Below are 26,666 nucleotides of genomic sequence, written 5' to 3' on the forward strand. Positions count from 1 at the left end.
CAGCCTGTAAGCCATCATGAAAACCGTCCCTCAGGCCTCCCTACTCTTCCTATTCCATGTGCCTCTCTGGACCGTGAAAGGTCTGTGAGTGGGTGGCAGCCTTGTCATCCTCTTCAGTGTGCTCAGGTGTTTCTGGGAGCAAAGAAGTAATTGAGTTTTCCCTCTTGAAAATCTCCATCAGTACACCAACTTGTAATCTCTCTGAACTTTTTGTAGACTGCAGACATCTACTGGTGTGTCATCGTGAGAGTATAAATGGAGAAAACTCAGTGAGTGATGCAGAAAGAAAAGGGTGCAATTATGAAGATAGGAACTGTTCACACAGGAAGATGTTTCGGGAGAGGGTGAAATTAAATCATCAAATCTAACACTATGCTAAATACAAGACTCAAAAAAGATTCAAAATGTATTTACAAATGTGCTGAATGTATTATTAAATAAGACTACAGCAATGTATACAGAAAAGAGAAGACAGAAGACTCTAAACAATGGAGAAAATGAGATATTTTACCTAGAACCATCAATCATTTGATCTCCATACAGCAGTATTGAAAAATTCTCCCAGAAGTACCAAGAGCTACTGTAGAAAAAAGTACAGTGGCTAAATTAGTAAATTGTGCCCAAATTAAATAATCACACATTCTTTTCTAGTTCCCTTCTGCTAAAATGGGTATAATCATAGGTTATTAATGACAGTCTGCTTTCTCTTGGGCTCCCATTTCTGTTGCGGAACTACTCAAAATCATTTGTTTAGAAAGGTCTCAAGATTCTCCATTCAGGTGACATTTTCTGGAAGTTGAGTCATAAATACCGGGACTGTTTTTTAAATGGTGATCAGGAGATTCCCAGATTTATTCTCCGAGGTTTAGTTTCAGACCTGACCTAAACAGGCATGTTGGTGGACAACAGAAAGCATGTCTTTAGGGGAGCATTGTTAAGAATATAAAGGTTAGGACTCTTACAGCCCCCAACATCCAGGGAGGAGGAACACCACAAAGCTGGCCCAGAATTGGCAGAAACAGAAAACAGAAAACCAGCATATAAAGATAAATCTTGAATTCCCTTAATAACTGAAGAAGCTATTTGGATGAGCTGTAAAATACAGTATTTCCAACAATCAATAAAGGAGTTGCCAGATTTGTTCAGAATATATTTGTAATGCACAAGCTTAATGTACAGTACAGTAATGTTCAATAATCTGTAGATGTTGAGGATGTAAACAGTAGGTTCTATTGTTTTGAGACAAATATTTTACTGGCAACATCTGTTCTTCACAGACAGATACCCTCCCAGCAAAAAGACACCAATCTGTCAGTTTGAATGCTTCGAGATGGTGGGCCTTTTCCCCAGGGAGCATCTTTTGATTGCTGCACTATGGCATTCGCTATGTCTTTGAAAAGTACTACAGTTTTAGTTAAAGCAACTCAACCAATGTCTGCCTGAAAGCATAACTGAACATTTTAAAAGCACAGAACACCTTCCACCATGCATTAGTTATGTTTTAGAAATACAGTATATTTCCAATCATTTCCAATCATCCAACCATGATCCTTAAAGGGCTTGCAGATAAACTCAAGGGCAAATGTCAGGACTGCTTGGTTAAGATATTTTACATCACATCTGCAGAAACAGACATAGAGGTAAAGGTAAACTGAGTGAGACAGAAGCATACTGTACAGACAAAGAGGCAAGAAAAGGGAAGACACAGAACCACAGAGTGTGTGGTTGTGGGACTCAAGTGCTTTTCCACTCAAGAAAATGATGCCAACGCCTGTTTACTCCACCAAGTAAATACATTTTGCATTCATATTGCTGTTGTTTACAATGTGAGCCTGGAGAGTAGCAGGTCTCCAGCAATAAGGGCAGATGAAATAGCTCAAATAAATGCCTCCACAGTGCACTTTGCTCAGAAGAGTCTAGAGATAGAGTTTAGAGATAGAGATACCAAGTGGTTAACAAGAGGACCTGTAGTAAGGGCATGATGACTCATAGCTGTGAGAATGAAGTTAAATTTTTCTTTTCACGTGTATTTAACCCTGAATTCCCTGGTATCACAGTCTTAACAATAAAGAGGTAAACTTCAAATCGAAACAATGTTGTGATTTTCTGATGCATCTTATAATTTGTTTGGTACTATCGAAACAATAAAACAAAAATTCACAGCAGTGGTGATGCTATCACTGTTTGGGAGTATGTCCAACAATAGTCAGAACAATAGGCGAGAAGTTGTTTTTTTTTTTTCCCTCCTCTCTCTCTGGGAGCAGAAGCACGACTACAGACTTTCAGTTGCACATTCATGTGCTTTCCTCTGTTCAGCCTGTGGGTTCTGTGCCAGCTTATTATGAAACAAACAAACACACACACACAGAGTTGTATATAGTCGAGAAGGACTTTACTGTAATTAGGAAGAAGTGCACCTAATTGATAAAGCTAAGCTGCCAATGGATCTCAGCTTCAGGACTCACAGACAGGTTTATATAGGTGTGTGTTAGCATAAGGTCCATACACAGCATTGTACATTTGTTTTCAATTCCTGCACTCATATGTAATGTTCCTTTTCAAGTTGCCCATGTAATAGCTGATGGTTGAGACGATGGAGAGGTCATAGTCGTCATTATAGATTTTGATCTGGCTACACAATTTGTTTTCATATTGATTCCTTTACATCTCTAAGAATTCTACATATTGTCTTTGCAATAGAAAAGCTCATCTTTATATAATACAGGCTTTCAGCTCAGTTCTTGTGTAATACAACATATTGCGAGCTGTTTAGCTGTTTCAACAATTTTCTCTGTGTCATCTCTGAATTTGTTTATTTGCTTTCTGAGACATTCATGGGGGAGGGAGTCCCAGAGCTTATGTCGTACCTCTATTTGTGTTTTTTTTTTTTTGAAAACTCACTCTTCTGTCCAGACACAGATGGGAAACACTTTTCTCACTAATATATTTTCACCATCTGCCTTGTGCTGTGACAGAGGGACAAAGTTAAATGCAGGTCTGTAGTGTTAATATACAGGGCTCAATATTAATGCATTGCCACTTGCCTGAGACAAATAAACTTTGTTCGGGGAAGTGGAATGCATAATTTAGTTGCCCGATCAGGCAAGTGAAAAAAATATATTTGGTAGTCTGCAGTATTACTCAAACATTTATTTATTTGTGTCACCCCACCACAATATCCACATTGATCGCCACATGTGGCTAACTATCTGTGTTGTTACTAATGTGCAGAAAATACTCATGGAGTAGCTTCGCACATTGCTAACCATTTCGCACAGATAGATGCCGATGCACGACAAACAAAGACAATTTTTTTAACCCCTCCCCTCAAAAGGCCAAAGTAGAGAGAACCTGCATGAAATGTTTTCCTTATGAAGGGTTACTCCGGCCCCATCAGTATATGGATCATTTAGCTTTTTAAATATAAGGTGTAAAGTCAGGCTACAGATGCCCCAGTTGCCCCAGTTTTAACATTTATTTTGAAATAATACATTTGTAAAATCAGAAATTATACATTACCTCTTAATTTTATGTTCTGTAAATTATTAAATTATAAATGGTCCAAATCCTTGTTTATTTTATTTGAATTTAAGTAATATTAAGTCAATAGTATATTTTAAGGCAGCTATTTTGCAAATGAAAGTTTGGTTATCAGGCAAGTAAAACTTAGCTACTTGCCCAAAGGGCAAGGGGTTGAAAAAGTTTAGTGTCAAGGTCTGATTTAGCCATTGTCAAGTTTCTGTTTATTATTTATCTACTGGGGTAGCCAGTCTGCCATGCCCTGAACAATGTTAAAACATTTTTAATCCTGTATTCTCAAGTATCTAAAATCATCATGGCAATTTATGGTCATAGCTGCATTATTCATTCATTATTAATATAAATGATTATGAAAGTGCATACTTTGTTTATCCTTTGTTCCTGCTGTCTCCTTATAGCCACGTTCAACCTTATTCCAGTGGGGCTGCGAGTGGTGGCCATTCAGGGGGTGCAGACCAAACTCTATTTGGCGATGAACAGTGAGGGCTACCTGTACACATCAGTAAGTATCTCCTCAAATGTACACGTAAGTCTTTGTGTGCATGTGTTTTTTGGCTGCAGGCCCTTAGTCCAGCTGTATGCAAAAAGGTTCTGTGTCTCATCTGAATTCAGTGCAACTTTATTTATATAGCACCAATTCACAACAAATTAATCTCAAGACACTTTACATAATAAGTAATAATGAGTCACAGAAATAACAACAAAAGCATCTAAGAACGAGGATCAGTGTTTCCCCTAAATTGCTACAAATATGGCAGCCTGCCATTCCAAAGAGACCCCCCAGCATGCCTACACAACAGGCAAAAAAATATCTTTATATACATTCACGACCAATCAGCTTCTTTTTAATGTATCGCGGGTAGGTACAAAATGATCCGAGAGCCGGCTGCTCAGCCATTGCTGAGAACAGATATGTAATTCAAAGAAATCAAATAGTCTTTTCTGATCGTTACTTAGCGGTTACATTACAACACAACTGATGTGCACATTTCTCTTGTCTGTTCCTCTGTGGTATCTTTGCTCTGCAGGTGTGTGTACAACCTGAAACTGGATTCATGTAATGTTTACAATGCAGAGCAGACATTAGGTCCAAATATAAGCAAAAATAAATTATATTGATGTGATACTTAAGTTCAAAGCTTATATCGGACTACACATGGTAAGTTCCAGTTTCTTAGCCTCATAAATTTAAAACAAAGTTTCAAATAGAAAAATGTTAATTTTAATAAAAATATAGTACAGATAAGTTTTTTTAAAGCAATATTTACGAAAATAATATGTTTAAACATTATCTTTCATAACTGGCACAATTGGCGGAAATATTGTGCTGTAGGTGCCATTAGCATAAACAGCCAGTTAGAAAAGGAACATTCCAGAGGGCTTTAATTGAGGCCCCCAATGAGACATACATTAGAAATTATTTCCGTGCAAAACCTCTATTATCCTCTTGCCATTGTCATGAAAAATTTTCAGGGAAAACCCTGAGAGAATATGCATTTTAAAGTAAAAGCAGATATTTTGCTGTAAGTGTTTGTATTTTTGAAGATTTTCAGGTTTAATTTAACTTCTATTATGTGTGGAAATTGTTAATTCACTCTCACTGTGCCCACTAAGAAAAATCAACATTCTAACCTTGATGAAAAAGCAGCATCATTTTCTGACATAATTGTGTGTCAATAAAAAGTTCAAGGATTTTGTAAGCAGACAGAGCAGTGACATATCTGATCAAGGCAGCTGGCACTTTATCTTAGATTAAATGTGCAAGGTTATGAATGATTAAATTTTAGGTCAAACAATGTTCCCGTTCGTCTTCCTCCCAAAGGCCACCATCACATTATGTGGCAGGCGTCATTGAGAAGACTGACAGGTTCATTGAAGGTGCACCCTGAGGGCATGCAAACACACACTAAATGTTGATGGACAATAGTCAAATTAGTAAAGATTCTTCTGTATTGTAAATGTCTCCGTAGGTAGAGACAATGGTGATTGATAGAAACAGGGCTATAAACAGCGAAGAAATCTAATGATCATGTAGCATTTTATTCTGCAACTGCTGCTGACAATCAATTACTATATCCTTAGGCAATAAGGTGATTAATAAAGAAAAAAGTTAAGTCACATACACTCAAATAATGCTATTTGAAGAAATTCAGCAAACAAAAGTACACTGCTGAAGCAAAAGCCAATCTAAATCCTAGTTTCCTATGGCTAGATATCTAATCGCCTAAACAACAAATACATTCTGTTGATTCGATTCAAGCAAGAAAATTATAGCAACAAGTTTAATACTAAATATGAATCAGGTACAAGAGTCAACTTCACCAGCAGAGAATATTATTACAAAGAGACTGTCAGAATAGTGAGAACTATAAGGACAGGCCTGTATCTATATGACTAGATCTAGCCAGTAGCCTGATAGCCAATCAGCTGAGGTGCACACCATTGATGAAAGCATTCTCTAACAGCTGATTGGAGATAAGATAAAGTTCAGTGCTAGGCAAGAACTAACATCATGCCATTTTAATATAATTTAAACAAAATACATTTAAAATAATAGAAAGGTTTCTCTAAGTATTTACTTAAAAATTAAAAACACTTAAATCCCCAAGTTTCTATTTTGGCTTGTCCACAACTTCAGAGAGACTATGTCCGTATTGTCTTGTAATGTCCATTGAAAACGTCTTCTGTACCTAAATCCCTAATGCCTTTCAGAGTACTGTTCTCCTAGACAAATAGACATTATTTAGGTAAAGATATTACGCTAATAATTGTAATATTTACAGTCACCTATATTCTGATGCTGGTCACATTCAAGAAGTGGCAAACATACCCAAGAAGGAGTTTGGGATTTTTATTTGTATACCAAAGGGTTTTCCAACTTCAAGAGTTCAACACTGAACATGGAAACATAGAACATTGATAATTGCACCTAAATACAGAAAAAAAATGCAATTTACACAGTCATGAGATGCCTAAAGCACTGTGTTGTTTACCTTGCCATTCAATATTTACAGTAAATACAACCAACTGAGTTTTATATTTGAATCAATACCCCAAAGCCTCAATATTTTGAATTTGGTAGTTGTGCCATTTTGACTCCTCCCATCACTAGAAATTTCCTTTTTTGTGTATGTGGGCTGCAGGAACATCAACCATAAAAGTTATAGAATGCGACTTTTAGGAACCTTTCCAGTAACCAACGTCCAATATTTGAACTGATAGGCAGCCGATGCAGCATGGAGAGGAGGATCAAAGCTGTGATTTTCTTCTTAACACCAGTGCTTTAAGTTTTGATATGTTTTCATGTGGAAAAAGGAAAGTTCAGAGATGTGGTCAGTTTATCCAAACTAGTACCGTGCAGTCCATACTGCCAGGTGAGACCACAGTGACCAACCTGTAGTCCAGTTTTGAGACCACTTACCAGTCTGTGTCTTCCCTAGGGTTGAACAGCCAGTACAGTAGTGAACTGAAGACTTTAAGGCTCAAACCTGTTAAAAGGTTTGTCCAAGAACTGTTGCTTTATTAAATTGCAATATTTCTTTATAACAATAAAGTCTCAATTTAGTTTTAGAAGATGTGTTTAGTTCCTCCAAATGTATAAATTTCATCCAGATATCACAATGCAGGTCTCAGCACCACGAGACCCCTGTGCCAGGGGAGACAGCAGTAATCTTTGCAGCGTACTGCCTGGCACTGCAGCTTTATTTCAGCAAATCATGTGATATTTTTCTGCTGGCTCATGTTTATAGCTTTTTAAAATGTTTTAATTATAGAAGGTAAAAGCTGGTGTTAGAGTTGAAACATGTATTACTGCCTTTGACCTGCAGGAAAAGTAGATATAACACATTTTATTAGATATTACAAAAGTCTGCAGACTGGCCCCGAATCAATACAGAAATACAAAAATGCCTAAAGCTAAACGGTTCAAAGTGTGGCTGTAATTCAGTAAAACAACAACAACAACATCACACTGTTCAACAAATGGAAACAATTCAATTTAAAAGCTAATAAAGCATCTGGCAACACATCTAAAACTAAAGCAGCCAGATGTGTTAGACAGTATCACTTTCTTAAGATTCTTTGCCATCCCTGCAATTTTGAGCCATCCCAAGTATACTTGTCATTACAAGATTGGGTAGTGAAATACCCATGTATTTATTTTGAGAATAATAAAAGGCTTACAGTTCTCATGAGGTGTCCAGGATGGGAACCAATGTTATATACTGCAGTGGGGTAAGACCATCAGGGCATGCTGTGGGAATGGCAGAGACTGCCATTTCCCTTATTACATGTTAGAGTACCATTACAATTATTTTGAAGCTGTATTTTTTAATTGTTATGTACTGGGGCTTTAAATGTCTAATTTCTAGTTAACATTTAGAATCTCTTTCACCGGGTCATTTTCAATAAATTAATGTTTGTTTAACAACATATCTATAGGCGTAACCCCAGCTAAGCATGCCTGCGGGGACAATACAGGAATAATTGAAATTAAACGTATTCTTTCAACCCCTACCCACACACTTATTCATGCATTGTATTTAACATGGATCCCCGGTAGTCTACAGCTCCCAGTGAGTGAATTGAGTAATAGGAGCATGGCTGTCAGTAATTAAGGATATGCAGCAAGCTGAAGGATTAATTTAATAAAGAAGGCACCTGCTGGCAGAAGCTCTAAAGCAGCAAGATACAGTAAAGCAAAAGAACTACTGGCCTATTTCTTATCTGATTGTGAATATTTTAGGAAAAAATGGATGTCAAACAGCTTGCATAATAATGTTTCAGTATTGCTTTTATTTGTTAGACTGTAAAAAAGTGATTGTCATTCAATAATTGCATGTTAAGGCAAAGTTACATTGGTGGGTAAGTATTGCAGTTCGGATTCTGCCGAACTGTTATATCAGAGAATAGAAAGAATACTGCAGACTGCAATCAGTGTATTATCAGAGTTGGTTTGAATACCAGCTCTAGTGTGAAATGTAGAAATTCTTGTACTGTATGTGCTCCAAATTTAGAAAACAGAGCCAGTGGATATGGTTGTAGAGCTTTCTGTTTCTCCATAATTACAGTGGGAACTGAATGTGTAGCTGGCTGCTTGATAGTCCATTTTGGTGGGAATGCTGCTATAGTAAAGTGCTGCCTGGTAGCCATACATTAAACCAGCAGGTCAGCACTGGAGGGATATTCCCAATAAACCGTGTGGATATAACAAACCAAGTACTCTGGGTGGGGGACTGGAGAGCTTCCATTGTCCATATGCACAAGTATATGGATGAATGGAAATAAAATTGAATGGTGAGAGAATGTTTGCAATATAATAAATAGAATGCATACTAGAAACACATTCTAAATTAGAAAACCAGTTAATCTCCTGTTAAGCATGTATTCTGCCAGCATTATCTTGAATTGCTTTTAGAGCATAGACTTAGTTGCCTCATATATGAATCGGATATGGGCAACCGTATGGACGTGGCAGCACAGTGGCAGAGTGGTTAGCACTCTTGCCTCACAGCAATGTTTGCCCCTTGTTTGCATAGCTTTCCTCTGGGTGCTCCGGTTTCTCCTGCCGCTAAAAACATGCATTAGGGACCAGGTCAGGTTGTCGCTCAGGCGCAGCAGCTCAGGATTAACCCTCCATCTGATGGAATTCAGTTGTACAATGTATGTATAATGACAAATAAAGCACTTTACCTTTACTTTTATAACAGTTCTATGTGTATAGGAGCAGAGAACTTGCGCAAAGAGAAAAAAAGGAGAGTGAGAGAAATGAGTAGTGAAGAAAGAGTGCACATGTGTGGGTGAGGAAGAATGCACCCGTGACAATATATTCATCCACAATCATCAGTGTGTGGGAGAGGAAGAACCAATTAATATTTATATTACTTTACTATGCTCTGTTTTCCTGTTTGCATGTCTGCTTTTGCAATACAAAAGTAATGGAACGAGTCTTGCTTCAGAACGCAAGCATTTCAAATTAAAAAAATAATAATGTGAAAACTAATCACTTATCTGATGTGATGCACTTGAAGTTTCAAATAAATTGGTGAAAACACATACAACAACAACAACTACAACTACTACTATAATAATAATAATAATAATAATAATAATAATAATAATAAGAACAACAACAACAACTAAATTTTCTTGAATTGGGTATGAGCATATTTTTAGATCCTGAGTTAAGTGCTGTTGACATACCTCACGAGGTGCCTCTTGAGTGGTGTTATTAATTTCCTATTGGGTCATGTTTAAATTCGTATGAGTCACTGAGGCTCCAGTTAAGTCTCGTCTAGACTGTTCTATGCCAGTGCGTAAAATAGAGAGTTCAGAGCTCTTTGGGGTAGAAATATTCATCAGGCTAGAACTGAGGTATAAAAGCTCAGTTAAATCCCTGAAATGGTCATGCATCCTATAAAAGAGTTTGTGCCAAAGACATTAAACCCATCACATTTTGAATGATTTATAAAAAGGCACTCTGGATATGGACTACGAGCCAACTAAAGGACTCAAACGAAAAGAACAGCGATCTCAATAATGCACAGATGAATACAGAAGAATGATAATGTATAAAAATAAAAAGCTGCTAGGCAAAAGTGACACCAGTAGTAAAACCCATCTCTCCCCAGTAACTTTTCCGTGCCATTTTAAACTAGGTTTTAGTATTAATTTTAACTGTAAAATAAATCTTCCAAAGAGAGTAGTGTTTTTACAGCAAGTTAAAGTCAATTCAATTCAACTTTATTATTTAGCGCCAATTCACAACAAAGTCATCTCAAGGCACTTTACAGAATAAAATCAAGACTATAAAGATGTATAGAGAGAACCCAATAATTCCCCCTTGAGCAAGCCCTAGGCAACAGTGGAAAGGAAAAACTCCCTTTAATGGAAGAAACTTCCAGCAGAACCAGGCTCAGAGTGGGCGGCCATCTGCCTGCTCTGGCTCTGCCTCCCATTCTACTTCTGGAAATTCTGGGAACCACAAGTAGGCCTGCATTTTGAGATCGAAGTGGTCTACTGGGATGATATGGTGCTATGAGGTCTTCTATATATGATGGAGCCTGAGCTTTATATGTAAGAAGCAGGGTTTTAAATTCTATTCTAGATTTTATGGGAAGCCAATGGAGAGAAGCTACTTCCAGTCAGCAGTCTTGCTGCAGCATTTTGGATTAATTGCAGGGTCTTTAGGGAGCTACTGGAGCATACCGAAAGTAGGGAATTACAGTAGCCCAACCTAAAAGTAACAACTGCATGGACTAGTTTTTTGGAATCACTTTGAGACAAGATGCTCCTAATTTTGGCAATGTTCCGTAGGTGGAAGAAGGCTGTTCTAGAGGTTTGTTTTATATGTGAGGTAAAGGACAAATCCTGGTCAAAAATAACTCCAAGGTTCCTTGCAGTAGTACTGGAGACCAGACTTATGCCATCTAGAGTAACAATATGGTTGGACATCATATTTCTGAGAATTTGGGGCCAAAATACTATGACTTCAGTTTTGTCTTTAGAGTTTAGAAAAGTTTAGTTTAGAAGTTTGTGGAACATCCAGGCCTTTATGTCTTGTAGGCATGCTTGAAGCTTGATTAACTTTTTTTCATCTGGTTCAATCAATAGATATAACCGGGTATCATCAGCATAGCAATGGAAATTTATGTAGTGTTTTTTAATAATGTTGCCTAAAGGAGACATGTATAAAGTAAAAAGTATTGGTCCTAACACAGAGCCTTGTGGAACTCCATAGCTAACCTTTGTGCAAATGGAGGATTCATCATTAACATGAACAAATTGAAGTCTATCAGATAAAATTTAAACCAACCTAGTGCAGTTCCTTTCACTAAGATCTAACAGAACAAGTATAAAGGCAAGCCCATTGTCTGATGCCATGAGAAGATCGTAGGTGACTTTTACCAGTGCTATTTCTGTATTATGATGAACTCTAAATCCTGACTGAAAGTCTTCATACAAATTATTCCTGTAAACGTGGTCACATAATTGTTTTGCAACTACTTTTTCAAGGATTTTAGAAATAAAGGGGAGATTAGATATTGGTCTATAATTGGCTAAAACACCTCGGTCAAGACAGAGTTTTTTAAGTAGGGATTTAATTACAGCTACCTTATAGGCCTGTGGTACATAGCCTGTTTCTAAAGATAGATTGACAATATCTAATATGAATGTATCTATTAAGGGTAAAGCTTCCTTGGGCAGTTTCGTTGGAATAGGGTCTTGCAGACAGGTTGTTGGTTTAGATGAGGTAATAATTGAAGTTAGCTCAGAGAGATCTATGGGTAAAAAGCAGTCTAAGAGGGATTGGGGCCTTATTGATGATTCTAGCAATGTTGTACGTGAAAATCTATCTGTAATATTTGTAGGGAGGATCTGGTAAATTCATTCGCTAATAGCTACAATTTTATTCATAAAGAAAGTCATGAAGTCATTGCTGCTTAGAGTTAAGGGAATACTGGACTCAACAGAACTATGGCTCTTAGTCAGCCTGGCTACAGTGCTGAACAGAATCTGGGGGTTGTTGTTGTTTTCTTCTATTAATGATTAATAATATGTTGTTCTGGCATCACGGAGAGCTTTTTTTATACATTTTTAAACCGCTTTTCCAGGCTAAATAAGATTCTTCTAAATTTCTGGAACACCCGTTTTAAGTTGCGTGTTTGCGAACTATACCATGGAACCGCCTCTTCTGGTTTACTGCCTTCTTTTTCAGACGGGCAGTGAGGCTGCAGAATTATCAAGATAATCTACTTGTGCAGGAGTAACATTAAGCAATACTAAAATAATACATTTCATTGTATTGATATATGGTGAAGCAAATGATGAAAGAATAATTTCTTTAAATTTGTTTACAGCTTTTTCACTTAAGCACCTGCTATAGTGGAATTTTTCCCCACTGCTCTATAGTCCATTTATTAGGTCTAAGGTGTGACTAAAACAGTGAGTGGGTTTATTTACATTTTGGGAAAACCAATTGAATCTAATAATGAATTAAACGTGTTAAAGTGTGGAGTTACTGTCAGCGTCATGAATGTTAAAGTCACCCACTATAATGACTTTATCGGTACTAAGCATATAGAAAATAAGAAAATTCAATCAAAAACTCTGATTAAGGGACTGGAGGATGGTACACGATAATACACAAATAATAAGTGGTTTTTGAGTCTCCAGTTTGGGTGCGAAAGGCTAAGAGTAAGGCTCTCAAATGACTATGTTTAGGTCTAGGGTTTAATGATAAGCTTGCTGCTACTCCTTCACCTTGGCGTGTGCTTCTAGGAACATGATAATTAATATGACTTGGGGGGGTTGAGTCATTAAGACTGACATATTCTTCCTGTTGGAACCAAGTTTCAGTAAGACAAAATAAATCGAATTGATGATCACTTATTAAATCATTTACTAACAGATTTAGAAGAGAGAGATCTGATATTTAATAATCCGCATTTAATAGTTTTGGGGTTTTGTTCTGTAAGAGTAGTAGTCTTAACTTTTATTAGGTTATCATGATTAACTCTTCTTATGCTCATTTTTGGTTATATGTCGAAGTGTCCCTGGGCAAGACACTGAACCCCTAACAGCCCATTCCCCTCCCCAGCAGTGCAGTGCCGGTCCAAGCCCGGTAGAGGGGCGGGGTTGCGTCAGGAAGGGTATCAGGCATAAAAACTGCCAAATCAACACGCGGACAATGATCCGCTGTGGCGACCCTGAACTCACGGGATAAGCCAAAAGGACAAAAAAAAAAGGTCATTATTGGTTTATGTTTGGTTTAGTTGGTTGGGGAACAGACAGTCTCTATAGGTATTTGGCAGTTGTGGGGGGGTGACGGGTGTAAGGACACTGCAGAGTGGCATAGGACTGGATCTCTGCATCCTAGACTTAACTCTGGATTGTCATACTTTTGGTTGTCTAATAAAACCAGCCATATTTCTTGATAAGAAAGCTGCACCATCTAAAGTAGGATGGATGCCATCTCTCCTAATCAGCCTAGGTTTTCCCCAAAATTGTTTCCAGTTGTCTATGTAGCCCACATTGTTTGCTGCCTATAAAGAAAAAAGATACTGTCAAAGACATGACATACAGTACAAACTAAATCTTGTTGTGCTTATGCATTATGTATTGTGTATTTATATTTAAGTAGACTGCTGTTGGATATGTAGTTCGCTCACTCATACTTATTTAACACTTACAAGCAAAATGTTTTTTCATAAATGACCACTGCTGGAAGGTTTTACTTCACTGAGCTGTGTCATTACTATTTTGTGTTGCCTGTGTATGTGCTTCTGGCGTTGTGCCCTGTGTGGATGTATCTGTTTGGTTTTTGTGAGGATCTTTTCCACCAGCTTAAACCTCTTATTTATTCACAAATAAATAAACACTATGAGCATTCAAAAGAAAAAGGTGCATTTTAATCCACATCCACTCTACTGAAAACGCGGGGACATTGAAAAGCCGGATTTAGCAAGATTTATCTTCAGTACCAAACTACAAAGTACTAACATTTGTGAAGCTGGAAAGAAAGTAGAACTGCACTCAGCCCTGATTTCATTGGCATAATTGGTGCCATTTTAGTTTGGATATGCAGCTGAGTACACATGGGGCAGTGTGCGGTATTGATTTGGCTCGTCTTGTGAAAAACCGGGTCAATGTATTTAGTGTGTAGATCAAATCCATTATGCTAGTATTTCTACTCCTTCTGGTCAGAAAACATCAGGCTGTAAATACTCCCTTAATTGTAAAAGAATGCTCTTCGAATGTGAATGATGATCAAGGGGTTTTCTTAACAGATCATTAATAAAATATTTATTCTACCCTTGACATCATTGAATTGTTTAATCTTGTAGTTGGGAAGTTGTGCATGCTGGTGTTTTACATTAATGGCTCTTACAAATGCCACAGACACATCTTTCAGCACATAATTCCCAACACTTCATTCTAAAAACCACTGTTCTTATTTCAACCAAGATTATTTCTCATTGTAAAACATGAAGACCGTTCTCTTTCTCTCCCTCATCTTTAGTCCATTTACAAACATGAGAATAAAAAAATTTGTGTAGAAATTTTCTACATCTAAAAACTGCAGTGACTGTTTTAGATACAGTGAAGACATTTGTAGAAAACACACAGATTCATATAAGATAAGTATTGGTATCGTGTTGTTATTATCATATTGTGTTTTTATTTGGAACTATTCAGTAAAATCTAAACTAAATGTCAAGAATTTCTGGTACGTAATTAGATTGATATAAATGCTAGGCTGAAGAAAAGTCATTGCTAAGCTGTTATAATTAAAAATAATGCTGTGTGGGATATGAAAGACCCAACAGCATTTGTTCCTCTTTTCACAATCTTGCTCCTACAAGGTATAGTAGGGATAGGTATTGTTTGTGTTTTTCTGATACTAGTGTTAAGCCAATACTTTCAAAATTGGAGCTAGTGTCTAAACAGTGCCTGAAATTTTAAAAAAGCTGAAAACTAGCATCCCCACTTTACTTTTTGTTATTTCAAGTGGAATGCATCATGCACTTGCCCAGTCTAGCAAGTGAAGAAATAAATGTGATGGTCCCCAACATTAATTTTGTGTCGCTCTACCACAATATCAGCATTTCATTGTAGAGCCGCATGCAGCACGTTCAATCTTGTGCCACAAACTAATTTCAGTTTACGAGGGACCAGGTCAATTAAATTTTTTATGTTATGCTGTCATACCCATATACAAACTTCTCAATAACTTCATAAAGCATGTGAACAATGTGGATCAGCGCTATAAATGAAGCCTTTGCCCAGTTTCTAAGGACCCTTTAAGTGTTCTTCAAAAACTTTTACAGACAGTAAAAGTGCTAGTCAAATACATACTGAGTTAATGTGGAAATCACCTGCGGTGTTAAAGTGTAGAAAATATTTCTGGAGTAGCTTTATATTTTGCTGAATGTTTTGATTGAATTCTTGTTAAAACAGAAGTGAAAGGTTCATCCCTGTCTTCAGCGTGACAAACCCGCAGACGGGGTCTTCAACCTTCAAACCTCTGAAACACTAAATTCTGCCACAGTTGGAAGAATCTGCTCATAAACCTTACATGCAGTTTCTTTTTAACATTTGTTGCTAGAGTGAAGTAGAGACACACTGCAAAACATTTAGCTTCAGGCATTACAACCAGATTTAATCTAACTGCTAGCCAACAGAAGTCCTAACCTAATGCTAATTAGTTACTTGGGGGACACTAAGCTGTAGTCAACAGGCCCCCAACAAAGATCATCTGCTGCACCAGGTCAAGTCAGCTTCATCTAGGCCAACAAGTAGCACGAGAACACAATTCAAAGACAAGAGGTTATGAGTATGCAGCACTGCATCGTCTGCACTTGCGTGAGTGAAAAAGAAAGCAGAATACCTGGGACTGGAGATATAAAAACTGTAAACAAAGCAGCATTCGCGTACCAATTTCAAATTACTCTAACTCAGTGACAGTTTTTTAAATATTTCTAATCCATGATGTGTGATAACAAGTCACAATAGTAAAATTTTAAATTGAGTTTTTGATAGCGTGATCTCGTCATGCACTGATTTGCCAAGACCAACAGCGGATTAGAGTGGTCTCACCTACCAGCAGCCTAACACAAATCGACGCCAATTCAACACGACAAATAAGCCAAAAAACCCCCAACAATTGTCCGACTAGCAGCGACAGTGCAGGACAAACCGCAAAGACTGTGTTGACCATCATCTCTGAGATTCAGCCAGGTAGCTAATGACAGTGTTCTCAATGAATTTCGATATCAAGCCTTAGTATTTACAGTACCAGTTTTCTAAGACAGAGAGGTATATAAACACTCCCCAACTCCAGTCCAGTCTAAACCTGGTGCTTTAGACTGGACTGTGAATTTAACCTATGTCACACATAATATTATAAGAAATAAATCACCAAAAATACAACAATTAACCACATTGTTTTTAGGACATAGCTATAGAAATAGGCAAGTGACGAAAGATCAACTAAAAGACATAGGGGGTATGCATATCTATTTGCACAGTATGTATATGTACAATAGATCAAGCTTTCTTTGTGTGCACTACCTTTAAAGCCAATTGCAATGTGTGCACATTTTAGACAATGTCAAGGTTTTCAAGTTTCTATATCAAGCGAGTATTTTAATCCTTTTTTCCTAGAGCACAGACTGAGTTTATATAAAAGGACATTTTATGTAAATAAAGACAAAAATTATGCTGATATTTCTTGTTTTTAATTATTTATTTGTTTTAAACAAGCTTGGACATTGTGTCAGTGAGATTGCCAGCTGTGTGTCACTTAGACAATGACTTGTCACAGTTGCATTTTTCAAGGAAAAGCCCATGTGGCGTAATGGAATCATTAAAAGTCCATTTAGAGCAGCCATAGAAGAGACATGAGGGAAGGGAGACAGCATTATTGATATTAGTTCTATGCAGACAGTGGCCAGCATTTTGTGATTTATCCTCATTCCATCTGGCACTGGAGTTATGATTAAAGTGTTGAGTTTTGTTTCACTGGGAGATTGGTTTCACTGAACAATAGGTATGTTATTTAGTGAAGAGGAAGCTCCTGGAGCCCATTCAAAAGAATTTGAACGCATCTGTCTTTCACAGTCCTGTTAGAATGTAAATGGGGATCCCCTGCCATTCTGGCCCCTCCTTTTGTCAGTATGAGCGAGCCTGTTGTCTGCCCTCACTCCAATACAGCAGTACTGTCCAGCAGCTTCTCCTTCATCTTGGCTCTTAATGTGGCTGTATCCATTATATGCATCTGTTTATCTATAGTCTTATTCTTTTCCAGGGTGAGTGTATTCAGCCAAAGCCACATAAGCTTATTATTAGACACAGAACAGAACTCCTGGCTCAAGAGCTGAGCAGCTCGTTTTTTAGCTTCCAAATGCTGCTCGTGCATAACTGAGATGGATCCCGTTCAGCCTTTCTAAGACTGTTGTTGGTAATCAGGCTGAAAAACCAAGTCAGAGAAGAAAGAAAAACGACATATTAATAAGGTACTTGAGTTATGTTGCAAATCTCTTCTACTTTGTTGTCATAAATGCAATATTGCAGCAATCTGCTGGGGCAGAAGCATCAGAACTGGTGATGCAAACAAACTAAATACGCTGATCAAAAACATTACGTCTGTGCTGGAACTGCTCTGGAGCTGTGAACAGTTTGGGCAGGATGCTGCTGCTGCTGTCTGTCACTGAAAATTTCTTGCATCCTTTCCAAGAGTTAGTATTATGACACCAGAAATCTTTCAGTAACAGACTTATTTGGTTACTTTTTTCAGCTTGAAACTCTGTATAGGTCCTATACTTACATACCATCCGTATCCATAATTTCCATAAATTATTTCCATAAATGATATCCATAAAAGGCTAACAGATCACTGTCTGCCTTTGAAATTTGATGGCATCTGCTGATTGAAAAAAAAAAATAATGAAAACTGCAATGTACTGCATTAAACTGAAACTTGAAGCATTTTTGCATATTTTGGGCATAAGAACAATTGTAGCAACCAATACAATAGTTCAAAAATGTTTTACATGCAAGTACTGATTTATTTTAAACTTTCAATGCACTTGGCATGAAAAAAAACATTCCCAAGGAATACAAGTAAGCAATTGTGAGTCGCTATCGTGTCTAAGGCTGAAGCCTCTTTCAGACATACACTGGAATTCTGACATTATCCTGACTTTTTTTAAGAGGGGGTGTATGTGTGAATGAAAATGTCTGAACGCTGCCGAAATTATCGGGATTCTATCTTTCGAGCCTCCTAGTGCAACGTCTGTATTATGTGCATGAGCTCATGTGCGCAGCACGCTGCTCTGTGCTGAATCGCTTGGAGGATTAAAAGCTATCGAGTAGGCGTGTTAATGATGTTTGTATCACTCAACTGCTGTTGTAGTCAAATAATTAAACTTTTTTTTTTTTTATTAGTTGCACAGCTCTGATGTGCTGTAAACAAAACATTTTCCAACATTTAATTTTAGATCAAGTTGTGCCTCCTGTGGACGCTGATCACGCACGGAAATCGAGTGGATTTTCACACGTAAAGACACACTCACTTGGGCGATCTCCTGTTGTGAGTTACAAGCCTGAAAGGCCACTACAGATCATGTCCAAGACTGAATTCTCCTAACATTGTCCAGAGTTCATATGTGAAACAGGCTTGAGACTAAAAGTAAAACTGTAGCCCTGGCCTCTAACAAAGTACATGTTGTACATGACTAGCCCCCCAGCTGTTTTTCTCCTTCCTGTTTAAAAACTAAAAACGTCTGATACTACAACTGTTTGGGACACAGATTTCTTACTGAGCCGAAGCACTGCAAGCTCCCAGCTGGTACTCCAGCCCTCCTGGGGGGCTTAGCATTTGTTCAAAGGGGGTGTTTGGTACCCCTGTGATGTTGCAGCTTAACTGAGAACTAAGGCTAAGCCAACAGAATGTATCCCATAGAGGTGATATGTCACACACTTCCTGTGACTTTAGCTTTGCATCTTTCAGATTTCAGCTTATTGTCTACAAAGCCTAGTTCAGTTAGAAAGAATGAGGCATGAGTCTGGTTGTCAGTTACTGTATCTTGAAGGGGCTCTTGACAACAAAAAAAGCAACCAACCAAAAAAAGTTTAACAAAGAAACAATAGACTTCACATTTCATATCTTTTGCATGTTTTAGCTTTAGTATTCAAAACGCTTCTACACCAAAACAAAGCACATCATCACTAGCCGTTGGCCACATGGACTTCCTGCTGCTGTTAAGTTCGGTGATGACTTTGATCATTTAACAATGTAACGAATAATTAAAGCAAACATGAAGATCTGACCACTTCCATTTCCGAGGGACATAGCAAAGAGCAGTAATAAATGATCATGTCTGACAAAATCTTCAACACTCAAGCAATATTCTGAAAAATAATGACTATACATAATTAACAGCTAGGAGGAAAATGAGAATTCACCCCTCTTATTAACAGTCTTTTCATTCCACTGTTATCTTTGTTGAAAGTGCCATGTTTTTCACTATGGTAAATGCAAGACGCTCTATGTCAAAACATGTTCTGTTTTGTTTCTTTAAACTGTGCATGAGCCTTGAGATAGACATTTTCTCACATTTTTCAAGTGTCCACTGGGCATGCAGCACAATGCATTGTTATTAAGTAGCACTCTCAACTAATAAACTAGTACATTTTAAAGGCTTCTTGAGACATTGTGAATTACTGTATAACAACTATTAAACACTGTATCTGCTTCTCCTCTCCCCCACCCCCCCAGGAACACTTTACACCAGAGTGCAAATTCAAGGAGTCCGTGTTCGAGAATTATTATGTCACATACTCCTCCATGATATACCGGCAGCAGCAGTCGGGCAGGGGCTGGTACCTCGGTCTGAACAAGGAAGGAGAAATCATGAAGGGGAATCATGTCAAGAAGAATAAGCCAGCAGCCCACTTCCTTCCCAAACCTCTAAAAGGTAAATCTTCCCATATCCCCTTTTACAGTATATTACACTATTCAAAATTGAGGGTTATGTAATGAGCTAGTTTGTACAGAAGTTTAAATCATGGTTCCTATCTCACCTTGAAATGCACAAATTAGAGTGGGTGTGGCATATACATTGTTATACTTAATGTATGATATTCATCTTTTACACACACTTTCAATAATACAGCACTGAACAATATTTACAACATTTTTACATAATTTGAATTCCAGACATGGCAAATGATTTGGAAAGAGCTTTGCAAAGGAGGACGCCTAAACTGAAAAAATAAAGGGGAATTAGTTCCAGCAGCTCATAAAGATTCCTAGGCAGTGGTGTTACAGGGCACCAATTAAGAAGCTGTCTTTGCACTGGCAGTGGTATCTCCTCCAACCATTACTCACTACTCCTCTGGTTCCAGTCTGTCACTCGCAGCCCACAGTCTTGCATTCTGGCTTACACTGAATGAAGCAAGTTCACCTCACATCATTTAAATACAAACAAAAATCCTTCCTGAAAGTCTTCATGCAAGATACAAAAAACTGCCTTTACTGGCAGAGTGTGTAGTTTGTCAAGTGACATCCGTCACTCAAACAAATGAAATTTGCATGGGACCATGAGAAAAACACCAAATGTTGTTACTAGGCATTAATATTTAATATTTAATAAAACAGGCAGCAAAGATAATAATGAGGTGGTTCTGTCAGCAGCCAAACATAATAATGACAGAATATTCTAACTAATCTCACACCAATCATTGACATTTTACTCAATAAAACCCTGGTCTCTGAATTGTTGCTGTAACAAAAAAATGCTGTACTGAGTGAAATGTCTAAAGTACTGCATTGCTGTTTTAGCCACAGATTCCCTTAGGACTAAACATCAAATAGCATTCCAGGCAGAAGAATGTTGACATCATCCTGAAACCAAAGACTGTGAACCTCAGATTACCAATATTTCTTCTGAAAAGCAACTGCTGAGGTGCAGATTGGGCCAATGGTGCATACACAGCAAAGCTAAAGCACTAGCAACTCCTGAATTTATAATGTCTTGCAGTGAATATGGGATTCTTTTTAACTTCAGCACAAACCTGTTCTGCTGTGATCTCGCAATACAGCAGCTTGCAGGGAACCATAAGTAAAGTGTCATGTTAAACCATCACACCACCTACAGTTTTTTCTGTTCCTCTTTGTCCACATCGAAATTACCTGGTTATCTGAATGGTATTTCTCATGTTTCCACAGTGGCAATGTACAGAGAGCCATCCCTTCATGACTTGACAGAGTTCTCCCGTTCTGGCAGCGGCACGCCCACCAAAAGTCGGAGTGCCTCAGCGGTGCTCAACGGAGGCAAAGCTGTGAGCCAGCACGAGTCAACGTAGCCCGGTAGCCACAACCCAGGCCTGGGGCCGAACCATAAGACCTTACCTCCAGCAGAGCGTGAATTCAAGCAGACTTCTCCAACTGATCAGCAGTTCAGGACTAGTTATGACAACAAACCACACACAATCACCATAAAAATCAGTTAAACACCATCCTAGTTAAACATTGTTTCCATCTCAAAAACATCAAATAAGGAACTTAACACCACATAAATCATTCTGGACTTAAATATAAATTGAACATTGAGTTTTGGGCTTTAAGATTGATTTATTACCTTAGCTCATTGTTATTTTTATTATTTTTTCATAAATTTCCTGTGACAGTAAGTTTTCTTAGGTCACATAGACACCAAGCACTCGTGCATCTGTCAGACAGGGACAGGAAGTTGGACATGTAGGTATTCAGGGCAGTCGGTAATGGTGCTGGTCTATGAGGCTGCAGTGGTACAGTACAAGCCCTGATCTCTGTCTTATCCATGCTTCTGTGAATACAAAGCCTATAAACTCCCTGGTGTGGCACAGCCTAGTGCTGCTGGGGCTGTGGCCAACCAGACGGTAGCTCTCCTGCATCCTAGTGCACACGCTCAGAGACTGAGCTCTCTAGCATGGGAAAATGAAGCCTATGTTCAGCTGACCAGAAATATAAAAAGGACAGCGTGGTTCTCTTACGTTTTGATTTTTTTTTCTCCAGAGATGCCACAGCTGCACCTCATCTTTTTGCTATTTTTTGAATTAGCCAAGAGCTTTTCATTTGATAACTTTAAACTTAAATTTTTGTTTTCCTTCCCTCTTGTACTCTGCCCTTACCATTGTTCAGTATTTGTATTTCTTTTGCTGTTTCACCATTGAAAGGGGTTCCAGCAAACCAAAGACAGAATGAAAGAGTGTCCCTTTAAGCAGCTGAAAACCATGCCAGTATAAAGGCAAAGCTGGAATTTTTTTCACTGTACAATTTTGATGAAAGAAAGCATAGATTTTGTGTGGGGGAAAAAAAAAGGAACAATGGACAAAGGAAGTGATTTTAAACACTATGGAGTTGGCAGTGTGTTTGATGTGCTTTTTGCTGATATGCTCAAAGACAGGTTTGAAATGATTACTCTGTGTCCCTATTCCCTTCTGTTATTACTGTTCACAACGTCTCCGTCTCTTGTCCTTGTGATCTGTTTCTTTCCTCTGTGCTTGTGTCATTCTTCAACCCCCCATCAATCTTTTCTGTCAACTATTGACTGATACAGTTCACCATTGAAACATGGTGCAAGTCCCTTCCCAGGATGCTTGTTATGTGTTTGAGTAACTTATTGTGGTGACAATATTTTCTATAATAAAAAACGAATACTGTGGACTTTTAGGTGGCTTAATATTTTTTAGGACACGTCAGATTTGTAGAAGTGAGAAAGAAAAAAAAAATCAAAAAATGGACATCTTCCCTTTCTTGCACAGGGCATGTACAAACACAATTATGTACAAATGGACCCTTTTTGTGGGCTATGTGCTCTTCCCTTCAGCTACATAACTTCTTTCTGGTACATGCTTCTGGAAGGCTCTCTTCTTTGGGTTCCTTCGGAGCAGATTTGTATTAGGTGAACCTATCTGTTGCATGGGAGAAAGCAGGGAAATTCTGGTCTAGAGCTGCATGATGTAGGCTATGTGTATTAACCCATGTTGAATCATGTGTTCCAAACTACCAGGCTAAATCTGATAAAACAACATATACAGGCAGACATTGTGGCTGTCTGTTAACTTCCAGTTGTTTATTATTTGTTGTATACACAAAAATGCACTGAATAAAATGTTTATATTAAGATATACTTTTAAAATGTGTCAGACTTTCTTATTTGTCCTACCAACCATTGCAGTTATAGGAAAGACTGAGTTGTTACAACTATGAATAATGATGTTGATGATGACGATTTTATAATGAATTAAAAAAATAGTCTTCTATTCCAAGAGAATTATGTTCGGGGCAAGTCACAATATGACATGTAAATTCTCTGCAAGCATGTCTTTACAAAAGCACAACATTAATTGATAACACATTTGATGGATACAGTAAAAGACTTCAGTGCTTTAATAATTATATAGTTAATAATTACAGTGCTAGTAATAATTAGGTAAGCCCATTCATTCAGTCTGTAATGTCATGAGGAAGCACTTTCTTTAAAGATAATTTTTTTTCCCACGATCACTCGGCTTCAATTTTCACTGACAGTGCATGTAATGTTGTCAATATGTGAAACAAAGATTAAACACATAAGAAAAAGGTAAATTCACTGGAAATGTAACCATAGTGTAAAGGAAAACAGTAAAATATCTTTATAAAATGGTTGATTTGTCTTTTAGGAAAATACTTGAAATAGTGTATTTCACTATTTCATGAATAGTTTTTATAAAAGCATTAAGATACTTCTGATAGATTAACTCAAAAAGGCTTTGTTCACAGCTATGTTGCTGTGTGAGATAGAGAGGGCATCAATTTGGTCTTTGGAGACTGCCTCATTACACCCATTGCCAGCAGAGACAGGAGAACTAATAGGCCTCTGTAATATAGGCCCTGATATGAGCTACTTCATCGTTCATGTAGTGTGACATCCCCCTTCTCCCTTCATTTCCTTTTGCCCATTTCTAGACTCCATTCATTAGCACAGGACAGTCCAATTCATTAGCAGAGGCTGCATCCCTTGTTCATACAGCCTCAGTTAGAAGCGGCCACTTTCCTTTCCTGTGGTATCTCTTTTATTCTCTCACTCACTGACCAACTAGTTAAATTCTCCCCTTCACTTGCGTGAGACTAACAACTGTTCGTGGAGCCCCCCAAAAAGAGCAAAAGCAAATCCTGAGGGTGTGTCATGTGCATATAAGCACACAGCCACCACACACATGGAGATGTAAAGCAAAGCTACTGTTAGTGTACAAGGATTTGCAATCTTGAGTGAGATCAGTCTGCAATCATTTGTCACTAATCAGATGGAACTGATAGAGCTGTGATATATGAGAGCACTGTGTACCTGTGAATGCTATAACTCATTACCCTTTATCACTGCCAGCACAGGCAGACTGGTTACATTTATCTCTGCGAACCAGTCTCCCTTTCTGTTTCCCTGTCTTTGACATTTCATTCAAAATTACACTTTGGGTTTCTTTTAATTTTTAAAGCGTCCTTTATATGGCAAGAAACAACATAAATGTTCCTATAATGTATCTGTTGAGTCAGTATTGGTTAGTAAATGATATAAGCTTTATCCATCAGCAGAAAAACATTCATTAATATTCACAAATCCAAATAACTTTTACTGCGACTAAGCTTTATTGTGGTATTTAAAAAAATACCTGCCCACCATGAGATTTACAGCTATTAAAACCAAAGCTGAGTGCTTTCTCACTTACAGTGCCAATGTTACAGTGGTGTATTTTTGCCTGTTATGATCCTTTGCAATCTTACAGTGCTGTCAAAAGAGGCATGTTTTACAAAAACAATTTTCCACCTGCCAGTCAGAAAGACAATGCATAAATTACTCTAATTATAAAACAAGCTGTAATGATTTGCTTCTTTTGTACACAATTTAATGTACGGCAAACTGAGTTGAGTGTAGCTTCCAAGAAATATTGATGCCTTTGCAACCTTCGGAAGAAGGCAGACAACTGAATTTAATTGACTAACTGACGCAGGAACCTCCCACAAGGGGCAGCTGCAGTTCTCATTTACTTCTCTTCCTCTGCTCTCTTAATCTCCTTTAGCCGCTCTCTTTCAGAAAATGAGTCCATCATTCTATACATTGAAAAGTTTTTACAAATGAAGGAGTAAATGAAAATTAAGTGTTGTATATAATTTGTCTATTTGAAAATTAAGCTGTATTGTTCTTTCTCACTAGTTATCACTAAACATTAATCATACCAATAAACAGAGCCTATACGCCTCACGAAAAAGTGTGTTAGTTCAGTGCATAAGCAGTGAATTCTCACAAATGATATGCTGTGCAGCACTATCTCAGTCCCTCAATACTCTAACCCAAGAATCCAAATAGTTTGCTGCCATTTGTCCCTCTAACAACTTCTCTTCAATCATCTTCCCTAGTGCCATGGGTGGCACAGAAAAGGCAGCAGCTTCACTCCAAAGTGATTACCCTGAGCACAGAGTATTTCACACTTGTGTTTATCAGCTCTACCAACATGTCAGTGAACCTGGGACAGGCAGAGAAGATGGGTAAGACACACTGCCGAGAATTCACACAGATAACATCCACCACAAATAGCATCAACCATCACTGCTTCCCCCATTTAGGTGAGATACAGCTGGGGTGTCACCTCCTGCTTATTGTTCAGGGCTACAGTTGGAATATGAGCATTGTACTAAGAACAATAACATTATACTAAGAACAATACTACAATAGGGAAGTTATTGAAACAAACTTTGTAGCATACTTTTGTTGTGTTGGAATTTGAAATTAAAGTGATGATAAACATACGAATAAGAAACCATAATATTAAGCCTTAACTTAGGGGTGTTTTCTTTCACATCATAAAACTGCAGCCTTGTACACAGTCTACCAATTTGAGTGGAGAGAAAATAGTCTGGAAACCTTTCAAAATCGACTTACCAGTGTCTGTTTAACATAGCTATCAGTGGGCACCTGGGATCCCTTGGTGATGTTGTATCAAGCCAATATAGCAGCCTATTTTACTTTCTTCTTGTTACTTTCATTCCAAGCAAAACTTTCTCTCTCCCTGACTCTCTCCCAATATTCAAAAAACTGCTGAAAACAGAACTCTTCCACATCTTCCTATGCACTTAAATCTCTTTAAAAAAAATAATAAAATCCTTTCTGGTCTTTCTCGCACTTGCATCTCGTAAACTGAACACTTTTCTGATAGGACTTTGCTTTGAAGTTTTCTCCTTGACTTAGATTTTTGCTGCCTTGTACCTCACTTGTAAGTCGCTTTGGATAAAAGCGTCTGCTAAATGACTAAATGTAAATGTACTTGTGTACCCCAGACTGGCTTTAAGTAAATGAAAAAAAATGCTTATTTGGACTGAGGTCAGGTGATTCAATTGATCGGTTTTCATTGCCCAGTTTGGCAATATAAAACTGTTACCTTGTTTGAACAATTAGGATAATTGGTGTACTACATTGGCCCATATATATCGAAAAAAAAAACTTAGATGATCGGTGTCCCTAGTTTTGGTACAGCTTGTTCTCATTTTAGATTATTCCATTTCTAGCTCTCCGCTCATTTCCTCACCTTTCTCATACAGGAATAAT

General features: G+C 37.8%; 1 protein-coding gene across 8 annotated transcripts in view; it reads left to right on the forward strand.

Moving 5' to 3' along the window:
* fgf13a (fibroblast growth factor 13a) overlaps nucleotides 1-23,225 on the forward strand; it is a 93,058-nt gene extending 69,833 nt beyond the window's left edge. For all 8 annotated transcript variants that reach the window (XM_067519058.1, XM_067519060.1, XM_067519055.1 and 5 more), the window contains 3 exons: nucleotides 3,939-4,042; nucleotides 19,820-20,018; nucleotides 21,272-23,225. In XM_067519058.1, coding sequence (XP_067375159.1) covers nucleotides 3,939-4,042; nucleotides 19,820-20,018; nucleotides 21,272-21,408 — 440 coding nt within the window. In that variant the 3' untranslated portion in view covers nucleotides 21,409-23,225. The remainder of the gene's footprint in view (nucleotides 1-3,938; nucleotides 4,043-19,819; nucleotides 20,019-21,271) is intronic.
* Nucleotides 23,226-26,666: the final 3,441 nt, after the last annotated feature.

Source organism: Channa argus, chromosome 10 (assembly GCF_033026475.1).
Source record: "Channa argus isolate prfri chromosome 10, Channa argus male v1.0, whole genome shotgun sequence".
In the NCBI taxonomy this organism is placed as follows: Eukaryota; Metazoa; Chordata; class Actinopteri; order Anabantiformes; family Channidae; genus Channa; species Channa argus.